This window comes from Pongo pygmaeus, chromosome 16 (genome assembly GCF_028885625.2).
Source record: "Pongo pygmaeus isolate AG05252 chromosome 16, NHGRI_mPonPyg2-v2.0_pri, whole genome shotgun sequence".
Classification (NCBI taxonomy): Eukaryota; Metazoa; Chordata; class Mammalia; order Primates; family Hominidae; genus Pongo; species Pongo pygmaeus.
In genome coordinates this window covers 90,841,672-90,864,814 of record NC_072389.2, presented here as the reverse complement: position 1 = coordinate 90,864,814, position 23,143 = coordinate 90,841,672, and the positions used below count along the sequence as shown (strand labels likewise).

Sequence of the window (23,143 nt, the reverse complement as noted above, 5' to 3'; positions counted from 1 at the left end):
TTTTTTTTTGAGACAGAGTCTCGCTCTGTCACCCAGGCTGGAGTGCCGTGGCGTGATCTCAGCTCACTGCAAGCTCCACCTCCTGGGTTCACACCATTCTCCTGCCTCAGCCTCCCCAGTAGCTGGGACTACAGGCGCCTGCCACCATGCCCGGCTAATTTTTTGTATTTTTTACTAGAGATGGGGTTTCACCATGTTAGCCAGGATGGTCTCGATCTCCTGACCTCGTGATCTGCCCACCTCGGCCTCCCGAAATGCTGGGATTACAGGCGTGAGCCACTGTGCCCGGCCGTTTTATATTCTTTTAAAAAGTATTTACTGTATTTTCCCATGATGTCATAGTCTTTATAGAAAAATAACAATCATTATTTTCAGTTGACATGATTGTTTACCTAAAAATAGCCAAAGGAACCAACTGAAAAAAACAATTTTTAAGATTACTGGTTAAAAGTTCTTTTATATAAAAATCAATAGCCTTCCCCAATGTTAGCTATAATCACATAGAAGATATAGTGATGAAGTATCTTTTCAGGTATTTCAGCAAAAGTTAAATACCTAGGAATAAACTTAGATGTGCAGGACTTTTATCAAGGACATGACAAAATTTTGCTGAGTGGAATGAAAGATTTGCATTCTGTGTTCCTGGATGAGCAGATTTCATGTTATAAATATGTTAGTTATCACCATGTCTTCATATTAATTTATAAATGTAATTTCTGCTGGGCACAGTGGCTCATACCTGTAATCCGAACAGTTTGGGAAGCTGAGGCGGGTAGATGACAATTAGCTGGGTGTCTGTGGCACACACTTGTAGTTCCAGCTACTCCTGAGGCTAAGGCAGGAGGATCACTTGAGCCTGGGAGGCAGAGGTTGCAGTGAGCTGAGATCATGCCTCTGAACTCCAGCCTAGGTGACAGAGTAAGACCCTGTCTCAAAAAAAAAAAAAAAAAAAAAAAAAAAAAAAGGTGTGTATATATATACACGTTTTATATTTTATATATATATTTATATATATAAATTGTGTATATATGTGTATATATACAAATTTCAGTAGAAATTCCAGCAGGTTTATTTTTGGCACTTGACAAAATGACTGTAAAATTTGTTTAGAAGAGTAAATAATAAAAAATAATAAAGTATAGACTCTTTCAACCAGATATTAAATAAAATATTGTGGACTAGCCCTGGGCCAGACAGATAAAGGCAATGGAAGTTTAAAACCAGAGTCATGCAAGTGAGAATTTAGTATAAGGAAAAGGTGGTATTTTAACTTAATAGTGAAAAGATAGATTATTCTGTAAATAGTTTTAAGAGAACTGGCCATTTGAGGAAGTTTCAGTCTTAACTTCAATTTTTGTCAAAATAAGTTGGTTTAAACACATCTATTCTTAAAAAGCAGAACAGAAGAACATCGGTTTGAAGATATTCTACGAGTTAAGGCTGAGGCTGGGCACAGTGGATCCCGCTGTAATCCCAGCACTTTCAAGGCCAGGGTGGGAGGATTGCTTGAGCCCAGGAGTTTGAGATCAGCCTGGGCAACACAGCAAGACTCTCTCTCTCTCTCTCTCGATATAGATATACATATAAATACACATATACAGATACAAAAAAAGAGTTAAGTTTTGTATGGAGAGCAATGAAGATGAGAGGTAAAAATTAAAGGCTTGATGGACACATGTTTACATCTCCAGCAAGGGGGTTGATGGAATGATAGACATAGCTCCATTACTGCTACCTCCTTTTAGGAAGTTGCTTCTGAACATCTAAAGATAACAGTTTTATAATAGCAGAAATGAGGTTTTTTTCAGTGTCTAAAACATTACATGACATATATACATACATAAACATGTTCAAAAGTTAAATGAAGTAGGATATAAAATTGGGCCTAGTGTTTAAAAAAGTAAATATATTTACATGAAGGAGAAAACAACTCACCTCCCACTCTTACAGCCTCTGCCAGTTTATCATAGCCTAGTTTCTTGAGAGAATAAGCTACATGTCTTCACCTTTTTTCACTGAGCTCATTATAATCTGGATTCTGCCTTCATCGTTGTGCCAAAATTTATCTCCTAGTTGCCAAATTCAGTGGCTCCCCTCTTAGTCCCCAAATTGACCCCTCTCCAGTATTTTGATATTGTTGATTGTTCCCTTGTTGAAACATTCCTCCGTTCTTAATGTCCACCAGTAAAGAGCTGGTTAAATAAAAATTATAGTGTACAGTTTTATAATAGAATATTCTGTTGTAGACCAAAAAAAATGCAACCAGTCTTTCCATAAGAGCGTGTGCAAACTTCTAAGATATATTAAGTAAAAAAGTAAGGCATAAAATATTGTATATAATCTGACCCCTTTAGTGTATACAGTGTAAAAAAATCTATGTCTATGCTAGTTTATACTTGGTTTTTTCTCCCCTGGTAGATACAGGAAACTGAATAGTAGAACACAATTTAAAAAGACTGTGTGGCTTCTGTGCCAGGACCTGTGATAATTGGGTATAAAAGACAAAAAAGGCATGTCCCTGTCCTCTGGGAAGGGACATGATAATCAGTTGGGACTTTTATCAGATTCTTTTCTCCTGTTTTGATCTTATCACCCTGCCTTGGTCTCCTCCGATCTCTTCTTCCTTGTCCTACTTCTTTCTTCTCTTCTCGTTCTGTGCTTTCTCTGAGTAATCTTTGACTCCCATTACTTAAGTCATGACCTGTGTTCCAGGGATTCCTAAATCCGTATTCATCTCCAGAGTTTCAAACCAATATATCTGTCTGTATATCATATATGTTAGGGAATCTCACTTGGTGTGACATGGGTGTTCAAAATGATATTTAAATTTTCATGTATCCACGTCCTAGCATTCTATCAGCCCCATCATGTATTCCATCAATAATTCTCCTTGTCATTGTGAGTAGGACAAAATGAAATAATCAAACTAGTCATCCATGCCTAAACCTGGGAACTGTCTTAACGTTCTTTTATATGCTACTGTTCTCTGATCCCCCCAAACTAGTAAATTTCTAAGACCTGTCCTTCTGAATGTCTCTAACTATTTTCCTTGTGATCTCAGTTTCTTCTTCCCATCCCTCAAATGCTTTTTGTGTGTGTGTGGTGGGGGAAGAGAGTAAAATTGAAATTCGTGGAAAATGTACTGCCCTGTCTTTCTTCCTTTCTTTCTTTCTCTCTTTCTCTCTTTCTCTCTCTCTATCTTTCTTTCAATGAAGTCTTGCTCTTGTCGCCCAGGCTGGAGTACAATGGCACAATCTCAGCTCACTGCAACCTCCACCTCCTGGGTTCAAGTGATTCTCTTGCCTCAATCTCTTGAGTAGCTGGGATTACAGGCACCTGCCACCATACCCAGCTAATTTTTGTATTTTTAGTAGAGATGAGGTTTCATCATGTTGGCCAGGTAGGTCTCAAACTCCTGACCTCAGGTGATCCACCCGCCTCGGCCTCCCAAATTGCTGGGATTACAGGTGTGAGCCACCATGCCTGGCCACTACCCTGTCTTTCTTGTTGCTTGGTATGACTCCACTACCCTGCTCCCTCTCTCCCCCTGCAGTGGGATAATTTAGGAATCAGAGAGACTGAGGGGTTGAGGAGGATATATATTATTATTTAGGTGCACTGGCCCAGTCAAATTAACATCTAAAGGACTGAGCCCTGAACAAAGAGTCAGGTTACCTTTTAAGCATTTTGTGGGGTGGGGGGAGATCTGTGCAGGGGAAGCATATTACAGAAGCAAGAAACAAAGACAGTTATTCAGTTGAGACATGCATTACATTATTTCTTACTTTTCAAGGAAAAACATGTTTTACAACTTGAGTTTATCTGTCTAGTGACCTTGCAGCTGCACAGCTAGAGAAACAGGGTCTTCGCAATGCCTGGGAGAGGAGGAAAGATAAGGTTCACTAGCCTCAGAAAAACAGACAGTTAATTTTTAAAGGACTCCACCTCTTTTTCTTTCTTAGGGGGAATTGGGGTTTTTTTTAACATACAACTGAGTTCTTGCTTACACATTCTTTTTATTATTATTATTATACTTTAAGTTCTAGGGTACATGGTGCATAACGTGCAGGTTTGTTGCATATGTATACATGTGCCATGTTGGTGTGCTGCACCCATTAACTCATCATTTACATTAGGTATACCTCCCCCTTCCCCCCACCGCACAACAGGCCCTGGTGTGTGATGTTCCCCATCCTGTGTCCAAGTGTTTTCATTGTTCAATTCCCACCTATGACTGAGAACATGCGGTGTTTCGTTTTCTGTCCTTGCAATAGTTTGCTCAGAATGATGGTTTCCAACTTCATCCATGTCCCTACAGAGGACATGAACTCATCCTTTTTTATGGCTGCATAGTATTCCATGGTGTATATATGCCACATTTTCTTAATCCAGTCTATCATTGTTGGACATTTGGGTTGGTTCCAAGTCTTTGCTATTGTGAATAGTGCTGCAATAAACATATGTGTGTGTGTGTCTTTATAGCAGCATGATTTATAGTCCTTTGGGTATATACACCCAGTAATGGGATGGCTGGGTCAAATGGTAATTCTGGTTCTAGATCGCTGAGGAATCACCACACTGACTTCCACAATGGTTGGACTAGTTTACAGTCCCACCAACAGTGTAAAAGTGTTCCTATTTCTCCACATCCTCTCCAGCACCTATTGTTTCCTGACTTTTTAATGATTGCCATTCTAATTGATGTGAGATGGTATCTCATTGTGGTTTTGATTTGCATTTCTCTGATGGCCAGTGATGATGAGCATTTTTTCATGTGTCTTTTGGCTGCATAAATTTCTTCTTTTGAGAAGTGTCTGTTCATATCCTTCGCCCACTTTTTGATGGGGTTGTTTCTTTCTTGTAAATTTGTTGGAGTTCATTGTAAATTCTGAATATTAGGCCTTTGTCAGATGAGTAGGTTGCGAAAATTTTCTCCCATTTTGTAGGTTGCCTGTTCACTCTGATGATAGTTTCTTTTGCTGTGCAGAAGCTCTTTAGTTTAATTAGATCCCATTTGTCAATTTTGGCTTTTGTTGCCATTGCTTTTGGTGTTTTAGACATGAAGTCCTTGCCCATGCCTATGTCCTGAATGGTAATGCCTAGGTTTTCTTCTAGGGTTTTTATGGTTTTAGGTCTAACGTTTAAGTCTTTAATCCATCTTGAATTAATTTTTGTATAAGGTGTAAGGAAGGGACCCAGTTTCAGCTTTCTACATATGGCTAGCCAGTTTTCCCAGCACCATTTATTAAATAGGGAATCCTTTCCCCATTTCTTGTTTTTGTCAGGTTTGTCAAAGATCAGATAGTTGTAGATATGCGGCGTTATTTCTGAGGGCTCTGTTCAGTTCCATTGATCTATATCTCTGTTTTGGTACCAGTACCAAAGCATGAGGATTTTTGGTGGATCCTAATTTACGGTTTAACCTTCCTGTTTCCACTTGCTTCATTTTCACTTTGGGAAGGCTTATTCTTTGCTTCGTTAACCCATTCTAATCCTGTGTCTTCTTTCTTTGTCCTTTGTAAACCTGCTTCTTTCTCTTCATCTCTTTTCTTGGTTAGAGACACCTAGAAAATTGTTCCTGACCAAGTGAAGTGAGTTGCCTTATTAAATCCCATATGAGTCACCTTATACATTAAAAAACATTTTAAACAATGAAAACCACACTTGTGCACATAGTTTACCTTATTTCCTTAAAGTAAACATGCTTACAATACAATTTGGACTTAAACGTGGAAATTTACAGTTATTCTTTGCAGTTTCCTAGTGAATTATTATTTTTTAGACAGACACTTAAGATCCTACTAAGTATCAAGTGTTTCACAGGTTTCATTTAATCTTTACTATTCCGGGAAAGTTTTCATTTCTTTGTTTTACAGATGAGTAGATTGAAACTCAGGGAATTAGATATGATATCCAAGGTCATCTAGATTTCCAGGCTCTGTCTGCGGGATCACATTTGCTTTTGTACTTTTAACTGACTATGACTGGAACATATAATTTTATAATCCATGTGTAACAACACTGCCTGTGTGTGGTTTTCTTTTTCTTTTTTTTTTTTTTTTTGGTAGCCTCATTAATGTTTTCTTGTTTGAAGTTGTTAAGTTTCTAAGAAAACAAGGTAGCAATGAGAAATTGGACAATGTCTGGAACTTCCTTCCTCTGCCTTTATTGTTGTCATTCCATTAGGTATCCGTTGTAGTGATTATACCCCAAGCCATAGTAACTTTCTTAAACTAGAGGCTCCTGAAAATATTTCAAAGAGTTATTTAAAAAATCTGTAAGCTGCAGTTGAGCAGTAACAAACTTTTTTATTTCCTACTGGATTGATTGCAGTAGTCATAACATTATTGATGTCTTCTAAGGGCTCTTTAACATAATACTTATTTACTGAAATGTGTTTTGTAGCTTCATCAGCAATTGAAGTGGTTGATATGTGGACTCTGCAGATTATATAACCTTCCTAAGCACCTGGATGTTGAGATGCCAGATCAACCACTACCCATGGGTTAGGTAAAGTAAAAATTCTCCAGTGTTCAAGAGCTAAAATAAATTGTCTCAAACAAAAGTCAAACTAGGATGATTTTTTAAAAATTATTCAACTTATTTAGAAGTTAGTTTTTCTGTTCCTATTGAATTGTTTGTTCTGTTTTAGATACTAAAAATAACCTTTTCATTCTTTGGAGCTGCTGGTATTTAGTATGGCAGGCAAACAATTGCCCTTTTCCCTAACACCAGCTTTTTGTTGTGAATATTCCTGGTGTCCATAAATGTTCTTGCTTCTTTCATTGCTTGTCTTTGCTCATTGACTTGCCTTCAGCTAGAAATGCCATCTGCTTAAGTCTGTCTATGCTTCTTAAGGACTCGCCCAAATGTTATCTCCTGCAAGCAACAGAAATCTCCACTAGCTCACCACTACCCCTAACTTCTTCCTGGATTTACCTATTTAGGCATCAGCTATTGACTTTTTAGTATAATACATGAGAATTTAGCTCTTATACCACCCACTTTCCCTTCCTCAAATATTATCTTTAGTCATATAAGTAATCACTAATTATCATTAGGACTTTGTAAAGCCAAGTTTTGTAGAATATTTAGGATAGGATATTTGTTTTCTTGGTGTTGCTTTTTGTTTTGCAGTGTCTTCCTCATAATAGTATTTTTTAATTTAAAAAATTCTGTTGTAGCCTTTTCTGTGAGATCTCCTTCTCTTCCAAAGCCTTTGGCTCCTGTGTGCCCATTTTGGCAGGTTGTTCTTCAGGTTGGCTGTGCAGATGTCATCTTGAGGTTTTTCTCATCTGCTCTCCTAGAGTAGATCCATTGTTTCCTGGATCCCTTGTCATCTTTCTTGGCTTTCCCTTTGTCATTTTACCTGACTGTGTCCTCAAGTAAAACCCTAAGAAAGCATGGAGTGGTATATTTTCTGATCTCTGGCTTCTGAAAAAATACAATCCAGTGTTTGGGTTTTGGAGCCAGTCTGAGATAGGTTTGAATCTTGGTTCTACTACTTCTTAACTGTATGCACTTGGGCTGATTCCATAATTGCTCTATGCATCAGCTTCCATTTGCAAAATGGGGAAACCAGTAATAGTATTAGTACCTATGTTTCTAGAGAGCTATGAGGATTAAATGTGTTGGTATATGTAAACCATTTAGAACAGTGCCTGGTGCTTAGCACATCTCCATCACTATTCACTTTTGTCACAGTCTACCCTCACGGTTGATTGATAGTTTGGTTGATTATGTATTTCTAGGTTGAGGATAATTTTACCTTAGAATTTCAAAGTCTGTGCTGTTGTCTTCTAACCAATGATGGTGGTGAAGCCTCATGTCACCCTGAGTTTCACTCATTTATGCATGACTTTCTCTCTGGAAGCTTTTAGGAGTTTGTCTTTTCCTTGATGAGTTGAAATAGCACAACATTGTACTTAGTGTGTGTCTTTTTTCATTCACTGTGCTGGGAACAGTGAATGGATAGGCCTATGGATAAGCTCTTTCAAAGTTGGAGTCTTGAATCTTGTCATATTTTTGTTCACTTTCTCCTTTCCATTTTATTTGTTCATTTTGAAGCGTCTGTTATTGGATTTTAGTCCTCTTGTTTGAGTCTTGTATCTCATGTCATTTCCAACTTTTTTTTAAATTTTAAGTTCTGGAATATTTTTCTTATTTTTGACTTTTAGGAAATTTTACTTGGACAATCATAACTTTAAGTTTTGTTTTGGTTATTTATTGTTGCTTAACCAATTTTCCCAAAACTTAATGGCATAAAACTATGCATTTGTCTATCTGTCACTGCTGTATGGGTTAACTGGGGATAGCTGGACAGTTTTTCTGCTGGTCTCATTTGGCATCTCTCACTGTGCGGTTAGACGGTGTCAGGGACTGGTCATCTGGATGCTCAGCTGCAGTGGAATGTCTGAGACGGCTACTTCACCCACAGGTCTGCTGCCTTGGTGTTTGTTCATGTGGCCTTCCTCTCTGCGTAGCATCTCATCCTCTCAGGTCTCTTCATGTGGTTTCTCTTTCTCCAAGAGGATAGTCAGTACTTATTTTGGCTACTAGAAGCACAGAATTTGAGCTGCCAGGTGTTCTTAAGGCTTAGACCTGGAACAGGTCCAGTGTCATTTCTACCAAATTCTATAGGTTAAAGTGAGTCTTGAGGCCAACCCAGATTCACTGTGGAATGGGCTTGTCCAAGGACATGATAACAGGAGGTATGGCTCATTGGGTGCCAACTCCCAAGATGAACCCTGAGTTCTAAGAACTTTTTCTTCTCTGATTATTCCTTATTCATATTCTATTTTTGTTTTATTCTTGTAATATATTCACAAGTGTCTTTATGAAGTGATTTTGATACTCTTTTGTCTTCTCCCTAGCATCTCTTTGTTCTTTAATAAATTTTTTTCTTAGTATATTTTGGTCTTATTTTTCTTTTTAAAACCTTTCCTTAAATATCTATTCTATGTTGCTTATCATTTGTAGTCTTTTTTTTTGAGACAGAGTTTCGCTCTTGTTACTCAGGATGGAGTGCAATGGCGTGATCTCGGCTCACCACAACCTTTGCCTCCTGGGTTCAAGTGATTCTCCTGCCTCAGCCTCCTGAGTAGCTGGAATTACGGGCATTTGCCACCATGCCTGGCTAATTTTTGTATTTTTAGTAGAGAAGGGGTTTCTCCGTGTTGGTCAGGCTGGTTTCGAATTCCCGACCTCAGGTGATCCGCCAACCTCGGGCTCCCAAAGTGCTGGGATTGAACGGATGAGCCACCGTGCCCGGCCTGTATTCTTTTTTTTTTTTTAATTCCCTTTTTTGTTCATTCATATTTGAGAGAGGTACTAAAAGACTGGGAGGCTGGGTGTGGTGGTTCACACCTACAATCTCAGTGCTTTGGGAGACTGACGTGGGAGGATCACTTGAGCCCAGGAGCTCAAGACTAGTTTGGGCAATATTGTGAGACCCCATCTTTACAAAAAATAAATTTAAAAAAAAAGCCAGGTGTGGTGACACCTACCTGTAGTCCCAGCTACTTGGGAGGCTGAGGCAGGAGGATCACTGGAGCCCAGGATGTTGAGGCTGAAGTGAGTTGTGATCATGCTGCTGCATTCCTGCATTCCAGCCTGGGTGAAAGAGCAAGATCCTTTCTCAAATAAATAAATAAATAAATACAAATAAATAATAAAAATAAAAAATTGGGAGTTCTTCATGGCCAAGACTTGGCAACTGATAGCTTTTAGGGGGGATCGTATGCTGATTCCTAATTGTTACCCTCTACCCCTCTGTCTTATCTCCCAGTGCAATCATAAATGATGGCTGGAACTACTCCATTCCTCTGGTGGTGAAATCTACATTCTCTTGTCTGAAGTAGATATGTTTGCTTGGGTTCTGCTTAAGGAGATGGGGGAGAGCAGTGTGTTTCAGGGCCTGGAAAATGTTCTCTATATAGGCTTTTGGTTAATTTCTGTTTTCAGTCTTACCTATCAGTCCCACTCTCGGGGGTACCTGGTGTCTGAGTCTAGAACTTTTCCAGGTTGCTGTGGGACAAATTAGCTTCCTTGTTATTGGTATCCCCTGACCTCCACTTTTGTTTGCTTTCTCCATTAATTAACCATTTTCCATTTACTTTCACTTTCTAATGGAGGTGAATTATCTTCTGTTGGTAACCCCATTTCTTTTTTTTTGTAATTGTGTGTTTATATAATGTTTATTCTTCACTGTATTTCTAGTGGAGCCTCAGGAAAAAAAGCAGATGTTGGAAATATGTGTTCAGTGTTCAGATTTTTTCTGTAAGACATCTGCAGCTTGTGTTTTTCACTGAATGTCACATGGACTTAATGCATATAGAGCTACCTTGTTTTTCATGATTGTGCCTACAGTTCTATGGAGAAATATAATTTGTGAATTACCTGATGAAATTTTCGTAATTTTGAATCATTCTGGCATTCCTATAATAAACACTGTTAGAATGGCTATGGTAATATTTTATTTTTGCATTTTTACTTCTGTATTAAATAAGATTATAGTTTTGTTTGTTTCCTTTAAGGCTCTTATTTCATTTCAGTATCAAGGTTATGCAGGGCTAACTTGGGAAGCTTTACATCTTTTTTCTAAGACCTAGGATGTAGATCTAGTTTACACAGTAATTTTCAACTGCAGGAATATTTTACCTCCCATGGGACATTTGGAAATACCTGGAGACATTTTCGTGGTCACAACTGGTCATGGTCAGGAGGTCTTACTGGCATTCGGTGGGTAGAGGGATGTTACTAAATGTCCCATAACACACCAGGAGAACCCTCACAAAGAATTGTCTGGCCCAAGATATCAATATTGCTGAGGCTGACAAACCCTGGTTTAAATAAATGTCCAATTTGGAGGATGAGTCTTTGTCTTTTTCCTTCTTCTGCGTATTGGTCTCCAGATTTTCCATTTCTTCAGTTAGTTTTCATAACTGTAGATTCTTAAAAGAAATGAACACTTCACCCATACTTCTAAGGTATTGTAAAGATGTGTAAAGTTTTCACTTTTTGCATCATATTCACATGTAACTATATGCCCTTTTCTCTTCAAAGTTTTCTTTATATTGATCACTTATCAGAGGTGTGACTGTTTTATTATCTTAGTCTTTTGAAAGAATCCTCCTTTAGTTTTATTTTTTAAATTTAGTAGGTTGTTTTCACATTTTCCATATGTCTTATTTCCCCTTTTTGTTTATTTTGTTTTTTCTAGTATAGTGGATCAATGTAATTTAAACTGCTTTTTAAACAAACATGTAAGGGTATACATTTTCTTTGGGTGCTGTTTGACTTTATTGCACAAGTTTTAAAATCTATTTTCTAAATAGTTTGTATTTTCCAAGTCATTTTATTGCATCCTCTGTTCACATTGCTCTTACTATTAAAACTTTTTATTTGCCCGGTATGGTGGCTTATGCCTGTAATCCCAGCACTTTGGGAGGCCAAGGCAGGTGGATGACCTGAGGTTGGGAGTTCGAGACCAGTCTGACCAACATGGAGAGAGCCCGTCTCTACTAAAAATACAAAAATTAGCTGGGTGTGGTGGTGCACGCCTGTAATCCCAGCTACTTGGGAGGCTGAGGCAGGAGAATCACTTGAACCCAGGAGACAGAGGTTGCAGTGAGCTGAGATCGCACCACTGCACTCCAGCCTGGGCAACAAGAGCAAAACTCCACCTCAAAAAAAAAAAAAATGACATGATTGAAATTATGTAAAACATAAGCTTAGTGTAACATATAGTTAGAGCGAGTACTTGGGAACTAACACCTAGCCAGCACCAAGGTGAAGAGAAGGCACATTGCTTGCACTACAGAAACCTTCTGCAGGCTGCTTCCTGATCACCATGCCTCTGTACGCTCATCTTGCCTTATGTTTCTCTACTGTTATCACTCATATATGCATCCTTCAACAATACAGTGTAGTGTTGCCTATTGTTTGAACTTTTGAAAATCATACTATATGTATTTTTTCATATCTTTGTTGCGCTCAACATTGTGTGTAAAATGTGTTCCTATTGTGTGTAGCTTAGTTCTTTTGCATTGCTGTATTTACTCCATTGTTTGAATACACCATACCATTTCCCCTTGACTAGATACAGACATGTGGGTTGTTTCCAGTGTTATTAGGAACAGTGATTGCTGCTATGGTCATTCTTGTCTGTATTTTGTGGTATCCTTGTGCCAGCATTTCTCTGGGGCACATACTTAGGAGTTGAATGACTGAGGCATGAGGATCAATTTCTTCTTTTACCCAAGAGTTATCTAGGAAAAAAAACATTTAAAAAGCATTTTCAGGTGGCTTTTGAGGTATTTTTAGTGCATCAGTATGGTCAGAGAATATGGCCTGTGACCTTTCAGCAAGATTATCAGCAATCATTTAGACTTAACTTTTGGTGTTACTGTTGCCTTTGCTTATTGCTACTTCTTGTATTATGTCTCCTGCTCCCTGCCCCTCAAGTATATCCCTGAATAATATCCTGGGTTTTTTGTTTTTTTTTTTTCTAGAAAGGGTTTGTGGGGATGTGTATGGAGTGTGTTCTGTGAACTTGCTGTCTGTTATCATTTGTTCAACAAATATTTGACTCTGTATAAAGTACTTCATCCATATCAGTGTGGAGAATCCAGAGGAAAACATACACAGATATACTTCCTGTCTTGAGGGAGCTAAATATAGAATTCTGAGGTCACAATTGAGTTTCTTTCCAGGTCTTTATGCTTTTATGTTCCAGTATTTATTGTTGTAGATGAAAAGTCTGATGCCTATCTGATTCTTAGTTCTTTCTGATAGTTAGTATGATTTTCTGTGTAACTGTAAAGTGTGGGGCTTTAATTTTTTTTTTTTTTTTTTTTTTGAGACGGAGTCTCGCTCTGTCACCCAGGCTGGAGTGCAGTGGCATGATCTTGAATCACTGCAACCTCCACCTCTCAGGTTCAAATGATACTCCTGCCTCAGCCTCCTGAGTAGCTGGGACTACAGGCATGTACCACCATGCCCGGCTAAATTTTGTATTATTAGTAGAGATAGGGTTTCACCATGTTAGCCAGGATGGTCTTGATCTGCTGACCTCGTGATCCGCCTGTCTCTATCTCTCAAAGTGCTGGGATTACAGATGTGTGCCACCTTAATGTTTTGCTGAGTCATGTCCATTGTGTCCTGGCCCTTCTACAAGTGGTGTTTTGTTTTTTTTTTTTTTGGTTTAGGGGTCTTATTTTTACCTCCTAGAATTGTCTTTTGCATAGTAGTCTGTTTTGTATTTTGTGGCTACAGTATCTTCTCAATTACTGCTAAAGATTCCAATTAGGTTTTAAAATTCTGCTTATTTCCTTCATTAGCAGTGCTTCAGGTCATCTGTGCTTCTTTGACTTGGCACCTTCCTTTCAGGTTGCTAATTTTCTTCAACTCTCTGATGATACATGGTTATCTGTTCATTTATAGATGAGGTATACCTTTGATCAGTATGAGTTGTTATGAGTGTCTTCAGAATTGTCACTCTTCTGCTGTGGCCTCCCCCTCCTGGTTTGCAGACCTGTGCTCTTCCTGTGGCATGAGGATGGGGAGGTGCTGGCCAGTGAGCTTTCCAGATTTTGAGCTAAAAGGAAGAGGCAGAGTCTGTTATAAGATTTTGCTGCTGCACTGAGTTTTATTTAAAAAAATTCTGTCTTTTTGTCTCTGGTTTTGACACTGATAGTAAGAGACCATCAAGACAGGCTTCCTATTAGCAGAGTGATCCTTACCAACTATAGTTGGGACAAGTACAGTGAAGAATGTTTGATCCTTCAAACAAACGTGGTCCCTCCATTATTTGGATTGGGTTTGTGGCTTTCTCGAGCCCAGCAGTCTGATTCCATCTGCTTTGTATCTTCTAGCATGTCCTTATAGTTTTGGTTCACTAAGGGTATTCTTTTTGTATTTGTTGTTTTGCTGCTGCTGCAGCCGACTTACTCTCTTTTATAAAATTCTGTCATTTCAGTGGGGTTTTAGAAAGAGGACCAGGTCACATCTTGAAATGAAATTAATCTTAGGATTTCACAGCCCTAACTCACTTTTTGTTTTGATTAAATTGCTTCCCCTTTTTGAGGGGGTAGGGGCTCAGCTTTCTGAGGTGTAAAATGAAGGCTAGTAACTGGGCTAGTGGTGACAGACCCAGAGGCATGTGAGAATCACATCAGAGAGCTTTTGCAAAACAGATTCTTTGGGTAGGCTTTGAAATTAGCATTTCAAAAACGCTCTTTTAACCATTGATGCAACCAAATTCTTTGGGACTTTGAGGCTAGGTATATATTCTTTAGATATCCAGAATAATTGGCTTTGGAATATAAGAATTTAGGGAAATGAAGAAGGGGTGAATTACATTTTGGAAGCTGCTGCTTAGATACTGCTGAGACCTTTGTTGGTCTTGATTTCTGGATCCTAGTTTCTAGATCTTTTACATATTCTGAGTTCTAACCTGAACTGGCCTTTATGGTTAAAGATGCATTTATATACTGTGTCCTGGCCAGGAAGCTTGTCTTTTGACTTTTGCCCAAACTGGGTACGAAGGCCTCTCCTAAAAATTCATTAGATTCATTTCTGAACTTGATAATTGTAATTTGTGTTAATTGGTAAATTGTGTCTTGTAGAGAGATATATGATAGTAAATTACATGTTTTTAAAAAGACAATTTGCTTTATAGTGAGGTGGTAATTCATAACTCTTAGTTTTGGGAAGTGTCTATTATAAGTAACACGTATGACCTCTTAAAATGTAAGGAAATTGAATTTATGCAATGATTCACGCTTTTCAAAGTTAAAAAGGTAGCTGTTTTGAGGAACTGATAGTTTGGAATATTTATTTTAAACAAAATAAGCCTTTGATCTTATGCACGTAGCTGTGCAAGTAAAATGTTTTCTTATTTTAAATTAGATTATGTTTTAAAAATTTTTTCAGTTTTGCTTTATATTTGACTGATTGCTTTTCTTTATTCCTAAGACATCCATTAAGTTGAATTGTTCAAAATTGTTTCATTTTTAAAAGCTGAGAACTGTTGTTTGTCAAATCAAGGTTGGATTTAAAAATGCACATTTTAATTTTAATAAGCTCTTTGGTAGTGGGACTGCGGTGACAGATGGTTGGGAGTTTGTCCCTAAAGCTATGACACCAGTCTTCTAATGTGCATATTTGTTCTATGTAGCCCTGGCAGATTCTTTCTGTATTTCCGAATGGGACAACAGAAGAAGTGACTTCAAAAGAAGACGAAGAAGAAGAGATGGATAAAGTGGGTATTTTATATAAGAATAACATTTTGGCCAGGCGAAGGACTCATGCCTGTAGCCCCAGCACTATGGGAGGCCATGGCGGGTGGATCACCTGAGGACAGGAGTTTGAGACCAGCCTGGCCAACATGGCGAAACTCTGTCTCTACTAAAAGTACAAAAATTAGCCGGGCGCGGTGGTGGGCACATGTAATCGCAGCTACTCAGGAGGGTGAAGCAGGAGAATTGCTTGAATCCGGGAGGTGGAGGTTGCAGTGAGCCAAGATCGTGCCACTGGACTCCTGCCTGAGTGACGAGCAAGACTGTGTCTCAGAAAAAAAAAGAAAATCATAAATATCTTCAGTTTTGGACATTTGAGTATTTCTCTAATCTCCCTTATAAATAACTATTAATATGGAATAATTGAAAGTACATTGTATTTGGAATGGAATGTAATTTATAAATTCTGGCTTTTCTTACCTCTAACTCATGATATGCCTTTGAGCAAATTGTTTTATCTGAATTCTTGGATTTGATTTTCTGGAAAACAAAAGCTCTTAACTTTTAACACTAAAATTATATTTAATACTAATCAGTACTTAACCTGTATTTGGTTATTTTTTGGAAGAGAAACTACTGAGTTTTAAAAATGTTATGTTTGCATAAAAGGAGAATTTCAGAATATTTTAGAGACTACTTGCCAGAAGTAGTGAAACTGTCTCTTGCTGAAAAATCATCAAAGAAATTTGTCTTAGTCTGTTTTATAGTGTTGTAACAGAATAACAGAGAGTGAGTAATTTATGAAGGACAGTCACTTATTTTCTGACAGTTCTGGAGTCTGGGAAATCCAAGATGAAAATATCAACATTTGGTGTCTCAGGACCTTCTTGTTTCATCTTCACATGGCAGCAGGCAGAAGGGCAGGAGAGCAAGCTAGTCCAACGTGTGAAGCCTCATTCATAAGGGCCTTAATCCCATGAAGGAGAAAGGAGCCCTCTTGGCCTAATCACCTGTTAAAAGTCCTACCTCTTAATATCATCACATTGGCAACACTTGAATTTTGAAGGCAATACATTCAAACAGTAGCAAATTTAGTAGAGCAAATTCCAAAGACATGGAGCCTAGGCCAGTTGTCTGTCATGGGTATAATTTTAGATGTTTCCTGGCTCTGAAGCTTTGCACTTAAATTTGAACTTCAGAACAAAGATCTATGTCTCTGCATTGACCAAATAGAATGTATGTGAATTTCATGGTATTGATTGTTTTAAAATATTTTTTTCTGTTTGGGGTCTTATAATTAATTTAGGCTTTCATTTTCTTGATTTGGAAATTATTAATCTAAAATGTACTTTAGAGTGCTTCAGAACTAAAAAAGTAGTGTTGTAGGCTTGTTTTTGTTTGTTTTTTGAGACTGGGTTTCACTGTCACCCAGGCTGGAGTGCAGTAGCGCCGGCACGGCTCACTGTAACCTTGAACTCCTGGGTTCAAGCGATCCTCCTGAGTAGCTGGGACTACAGGCCGGTGCCCCACGTCCAGCTAATTTTTTTTATTTTTTGTAGAGTTTGAGTCTCACTCTGTTGCCCAAGCTGGTCTTGAACTCCTGGCCTCAAGTGATCCACCACCTCTGCCTCCCAAAGTGCTAGGATTACAGGTGTGTGCCACTGTGCCTGGCTGTAGGCTTGTTTTATGAGTCTGGGAGTAAAATACTTCTTAAAATTGTCCAATTAGAATGAGAGTCTGTTTTAATGTTTTTATGCAGTTTAGCTTAGGTGGAATAAACTGCATGAAAACATTAAACCTTTTCTGTGGGTCAGGCAGCCATTGTACTAAAGTTCATGAACCCTTTCATTTTCCCTTCCCAAGATAAAAAACAAGGGACCACAACTTTGAGGGAAATCTAGAAAGGTAGGAGACTGGACTTTGGAGTTGTCAGATTAGGACAGGTGAAAAGCAGATATTCTAGGCTCCTAAAATAATGTGGGAACAGGCCCAGAGCAACTTTGGACATGATGTGTTTGGGTGCATTGGATGCTTTTCTTTTGAGAAGGAAGGTTGATGTGTTGAAGTCATGGAAAGCAAGATTGTCCAGAAAAGGCAGATGGATAGAAGTCTTGAATTTGAGACAGACATGTTTCTATTTGGTGTGTTTGTTGATAAGAAGGCCTTAAGCAGGGAATTGTGTGCTGAGAATATTGTTTTAGAAAGATCTGTTGAATTCTGTTTGGGATGTGCTGATTAATACTTAGGTGGAGAGGAGGAGCCAAGATGGCCGAATAGGAACAGCTCTGGTCTACACCTCTGCGTGAGCAACGCAGAAGACGGGTGATTTCTGCATTTCCATCTGAGGTACCGGGTTCATCTCACTAGGAAGTGCCAGACAGTGGTCGCAAGACAGTGGGTGCAGCGCACCGTGCGCCAGCCGAAGCAGGGCGAGGCATTGCCTCACTCGGGAAGTGCAAGGGATCAGGGAGTTCCCTTTCCTGGTCAAGGAAAGGGGTGATAGACAGCACCTGGAAAATCGGGCCACTCCCACCCCAATACTGCGCTTTTCCAACGGACTTAGGAAACGGCGCACTAGGAGATTATATCCCGCACCTGGCTCGGAGGGTCCTGCGCCCACGGAGTCTCGCTGATTGCTAGCACAGCAGTCTGAAATCAAACTGCAAGGCGGCAGCGAGGCTGGGGGAGGGGCGCCCACCATTGCCCAGGCTGGCTTAGGTAAACAAAGCAGCCAGGAAGCTCGAACTGGGTGGAGCCCACCACAGTTTAAGGAGGCTTGCTTGCCTCTGTAGGCTCCACCTCTGGGGGCAGGGCACAGACAAACAAAAAGACAGCAGTAACCTCTGCAGACTTAAATGTCCCTGTCTGACAGCTTTGAGGAGAGCAGTGGTTCTCCCAGCACACAGCTGGAGATCTGAGAACGGGCAGACTGCCTCCTCAAGTGGGTCCCTGACCCCCGAGCAGCCTAACTGGGAGGCACCCCCCAGTAGGGGCAGACTGACACCTCACATGGCCGGGTACTCCTCTGAGACAAAACTTCCAGAGGAATGATCAGACAGCAGCATTCGCAGATCATGAAAATCCGCGGTTCTGCGGACACCACTGCTGATACCCAGGCAAAAAGGGTCTGAAGTGGACCTCTAGCAAACTCCAACAAACCTGCAGCTGAGGGTCCTGTCTGTTAGAAGGAAAACTAACAAACAGAAAGGACATCCACACCAAAAACCCATCTGTACAATACCATCATCAAAGACCAAAAGTAGATAAAACCACAAAGATGGGGAAAAAACAGAGCAGAAAAACTGGAAACTCTAAAAAGCAGAGTGCCTCTCCTCCTCCAAAGGAGTGCAGTTCCTCACCAGCAACGGAACAAAGCTGGACAGAGAATGACTTTGACGAGTTGAGGGAAGAAGGCTTCAGACAATCAAACTACTCTGAGCTACAGGAGGAAATTCAAACCAAAGGCAAAGAAGTTGAAAACTTTGAAAAAACTTTAGACGAATGTATAACTAGAATAACCAATACAGAGAAGTGCTTAAAGGAGCTGATGGAGCTGAAAGCCAAGGCTCGAGAACTACGTGAAGAATGCAGAAGCCTCAGGAGCCGATGCAACCAACTGGAAGAAAGGGTATCAGTGATGGAAGATGAAATGAATGAAATGAAGTGACAAGGGAAGTTTAGAGAAAAAAGAATAAAAAGAAATGAACAAAGCCTCCAAGAAATATGGGACTATGTGAAAAGACCAAATCTACGTCTGATTGGTGTACCTGAAAGTGACAGGGAGAATGGAACCAAGTTGGAAAACACTCTGCAGGATATTATCCAGGAGAACTTCCCCAATCTAGCAAGGCAGGCCAACATTCAGATTCAGGAAATACAGAGAACACCACAAAGATACTCCTCGAGAAGAGCAACTCCAAGACAGATAATTGTCAGATTCACCAAAGTTGAAATGAAGGAAAAAATGTTAAGGGCAGCCAGAGAGAAAGGTCGGGTTACCCACAAAGGGAAGCCCATCAGACTAACAGCGGATCTCTCGGCAGAAATTCTACAAGCCAGAAGAGAGTGGGGGCCAATATTCAACATTCTTAAAGAAAAGAATTTTCAACCCAGAATTTCATATCCAGCCAAACTAAGCTTCATAAGTGAAGGAGAAATAAAATACTTTACAGACAAGCAAATACTGAGAGATTTTTGTCACCACCAGGCCTGCTCTAAAAGAGCTCCTGAAGGAAGCACTACACATGGAAAGGCACAACTGGTACCAGCCGCTGCAAAATCATGCCAAAATGTAAAGACCATCAGGACTAGGAAGAAACTGCATCAACTAACGAGCAAAATAACCAGCTAACATCATAATGACAGGATCAAATTCACACATAACAATATTAACTTTAAATGTAAATGGACTAAATGCTCCAATTAAAAGACACAGACTGGCAAATTGATAAAGAGTCAAGACCCATCAGTGTGCTGTATTCAGGAAACCCATCTCACATGCAGAGACACACATAGGCTCAAAATAAAAGGATGGAGGAAGACCTACCAAGCAGATGGAAAACAAAAAAAGGCAGGGGTTGCAATCCTAGTCTCTGATAAAACAGACTGGAAACCAACAAAGATCAAAAGAGACAAAGAAGGCCATTACATAATGGTAAAGGGATCAATTCAACAAGAAGAGCTAAGTATCCTAAATATATATGCACCCAATACAGGAGCACCCAGATTCATAAAGCAAGTCCTGAGTGACCTACAAAGAGACTTAGACTCCCACACAATAATAATGGGAGACTTTAACACCCCACTGTCAACATTAGATCAACGAGACAGTAAGTAAACAAGGATACCCAGGAATTGAACTCAGCTCTGCACCAAGCGGACCTAATAGACATCTACAGAACTCTCCACCCCAGATCAACAGAATACACATTTTTTTCAGCACCACACCACACCTATTCCAAAATTGACCACATAGTTGGAAGTAAAGCTCTCCTCAGCAAATGTAAAAGAACAGAAATTGTAACAAACTGTCTCGCAGACCACAGTGCAATCAAACTAGAACTCAGGATTAAGAAACTCACTCAAAACCACTCAACTACATGGAAACTGAACAACCTGCTCCTGAATGACTACTGGGTACATAACGAAATGAAGTCAGAAATAAAGATGTTCTTTGAAACCAATGAGAACAAAGACATAACATACCAGAATCTCTGGGACACATTCAGAGCAGTGTAGAGGGAAATTTATAGCACTAAATGCCCACAAGAGAAAGCAGAAAAGATCCAAAATTGACACCCTAACATCACAATTAAAAGAACTAGAAAAGCAAGAGCAAACACATTCAAAAGCTAGCAGAAGGCAAGAAATAACTAAAATCAGAGTAGAACTGAAGGAAATAGAGACAAAAAAACCCTTCAAAAAATTAATGAATCCAGGAGCTGGTTTTTTGAAAGGATCAACAAAATTGATAGACTGCTAGCAAGACTAATAAAAAAAGAAGAATCATATAGACGCAATAAAAAATGATAAAGGAGATATCACCACCAATCCCACAGAAATACAAACTACCATCAGAGAATACTACAAACACCTCTACGCAAATAAACTAGAAAATCTAGAAGAAATGGATAAATTCCTCGACACATACACTCTCCCAAGACTAAACCAGGAAGAAGTTGAATCTCTGAATAGACCAATAACAGGCTCTGAAATTGTGGCAATAATCAATAGCTTACCAACCAAAAAGAGTCCATGACCAGATGGATTCACAGCTGAATTCTACCAGAGGTACAAGGAGGAACTGGTACCATTTCTTCTGAAACTATTCCAATCAATACAATCAATAGAAAAAGAGGGAATCCTCCCTAACTCATTTTATGAGGCCAGCATCATCCTGATACCAAAGCCGGGCAGAGACACAACCAAAAAAGAGAATTTTAGACCAATATCCTTGATGAACATTGATGCAAAAATCCTCGATAAAATAATGGCAAACCAAATCCAGCAGCACATCAAAAAGCTTATCCACCATGATCAACTGGGCTTCATCCCTGGGATGCAAGGCTGGTTCAATATATGCAAATCAATAAATGTAATCCAGCATATAAACAGAACCAAAGACAAAAACCACATGATTATCTCAATAGATGCAGAAAAGGCCTTTGACAAAATTCAACAACCCTTCATGCTAAAAACTCTCAATAAATTAGGTATTGATGGGACTTATCTCAAAATAATAGGAGCTATCTATGACAAACCCACAGCCAATATCATACTGAATGTGCAAAAACTGGAAGCATTCCCTTTGAAAACTGGCACAAGACAGGGATGCCCTCTCTCACCACTCCTATTCAACATAGTGTTAGAAGTTCTGGCCAGGGCAATCAGGCAGGAGAAGGAAATAAAGGGTATTCAATTAGGAAAAGAGGAAGTCAAATTGTCCCTGTTTGCAGATGACATGATTGTATATCTAGAAAACCCCATTGTCTCAGCCCAAAATCTCCTTAAGCTGATAAGCAACTTCAGCAAAGTCTCAGGATACAAAATCAATGTACAAAAATCACAAGCATTCTTATACACCAATAACAGACAAACAGAGAGCCAAATCATGAGTGAACTCCCATTCACAATTGCTTCAAAGAGAATAAAATACTTAGGAATTCAACTTACAAGGGACATGAAGGACCTCTTCAAGGAGAACTACAAACCACTGCTCAATGAAATAAAAGAGGATACAAAGAAATGGAAGAACATTCCATGCTCATGGGTAGGAAGAATCAATATCGTGAAAATGGCCATACTGCCCAAGGTAATTTATAGATTCAATGCCATCCCCATCAAGCTACCAATGACTTTCTTCACAGAATTGGAAAAAACTACTTTAAAGTTCATATGGAACCAAAAAAGAGCCCGCATCGCCAAGTCAATCCTAAGCCAAAAGAACAAAGCTGGAGGCATCACACTACCTGACTTCAAACTATACTACAAGGCTACAGTAAGCAAAACAGCATGGTACTGGTACCAAAACAGAGATATAGATCAATGGAACGGAAGAGAGCCCTCAGAAATAACGCCGCATATCTACAACTATCTGATCTTTGACAAACCTGAGAAAAACAAGCAATGGGGAAAGGATTCCCTATTTAATAAATGGTGCTGGGAAAACTGGCTAGCCATATGTAGAAAGCTGAAACTGGATCCCTTCCTTACACCTTATACAAAAATTAATTCAAGATGGATTAAAGACTTAAACGTTAGACCTAAAATCATAAAAACCCTAGAAGAAAACCTAGGCATTACCATTCAGGACATAGGCATGGGCAAGGACTTCATATCTAAAACACCAAAAGCAATGGCAACAAAAGCCAAAATTGACAAATGGGATCTAATTAAACTAAAGAGCTTCTGCACAGCAAAAGAAACTACCATCAGAGTGAACAGGCAACCTACAAAATGGGAGAAAATTTTCGCAACCTACTCATCTGACAAAGGCCTAATATTCAGAATCTACAATGAACTCCAACAAATTTACAAGAAAGAAACAACCCCATCAAAAAGTGGGTGAAGGATATGAACAGACACTTCTCAAAAGAAGAAATTTATGCAGCCAAAAGACACATGAAAAAATGCTCATCATCACTGGCCATCAGAGAAATGCAAATCAAAACCACAATGAGATACCATCTCACACCAATTAGAATGGCAATCATTAAAAAGTCAGGAAACAACAGGTGCTGGAGAGGATGTGGAGAAATAGGAACACTTTTACACTGTTGGTGGGACTGTAAACTAGTCCAACCATTGTGGAAGTCAGTGTGGCGATTCCTCAGAGATCTAGAACTAGAATTACCATTTGACCCAGCCATCCCATTACTGGGTGTATATACCCAAAGGACTATAAA

At 39.2% G+C, this 23,143-nt stretch overlaps 1 protein-coding gene across 1 annotated transcript in view; it reads left to right on the top strand.

The window, feature by feature from the left end:
- LOC129014048 (ubiquitin-conjugating enzyme E2 Q2-like) overlaps positions 1 to 23,143 on the top strand; it is a 63,654-nt gene that overhangs the window by 34,325 nt on the left and 6,186 nt on the right. The window contains exon 3 of the mRNA XM_063652898.1: positions 15,179 to 15,262. Coding sequence (XP_063508968.1) covers positions 15,179 to 15,262 — 84 coding nt within the window. The remainder of the gene's footprint in view (positions 1 to 15,178; positions 15,263 to 23,143) is intronic.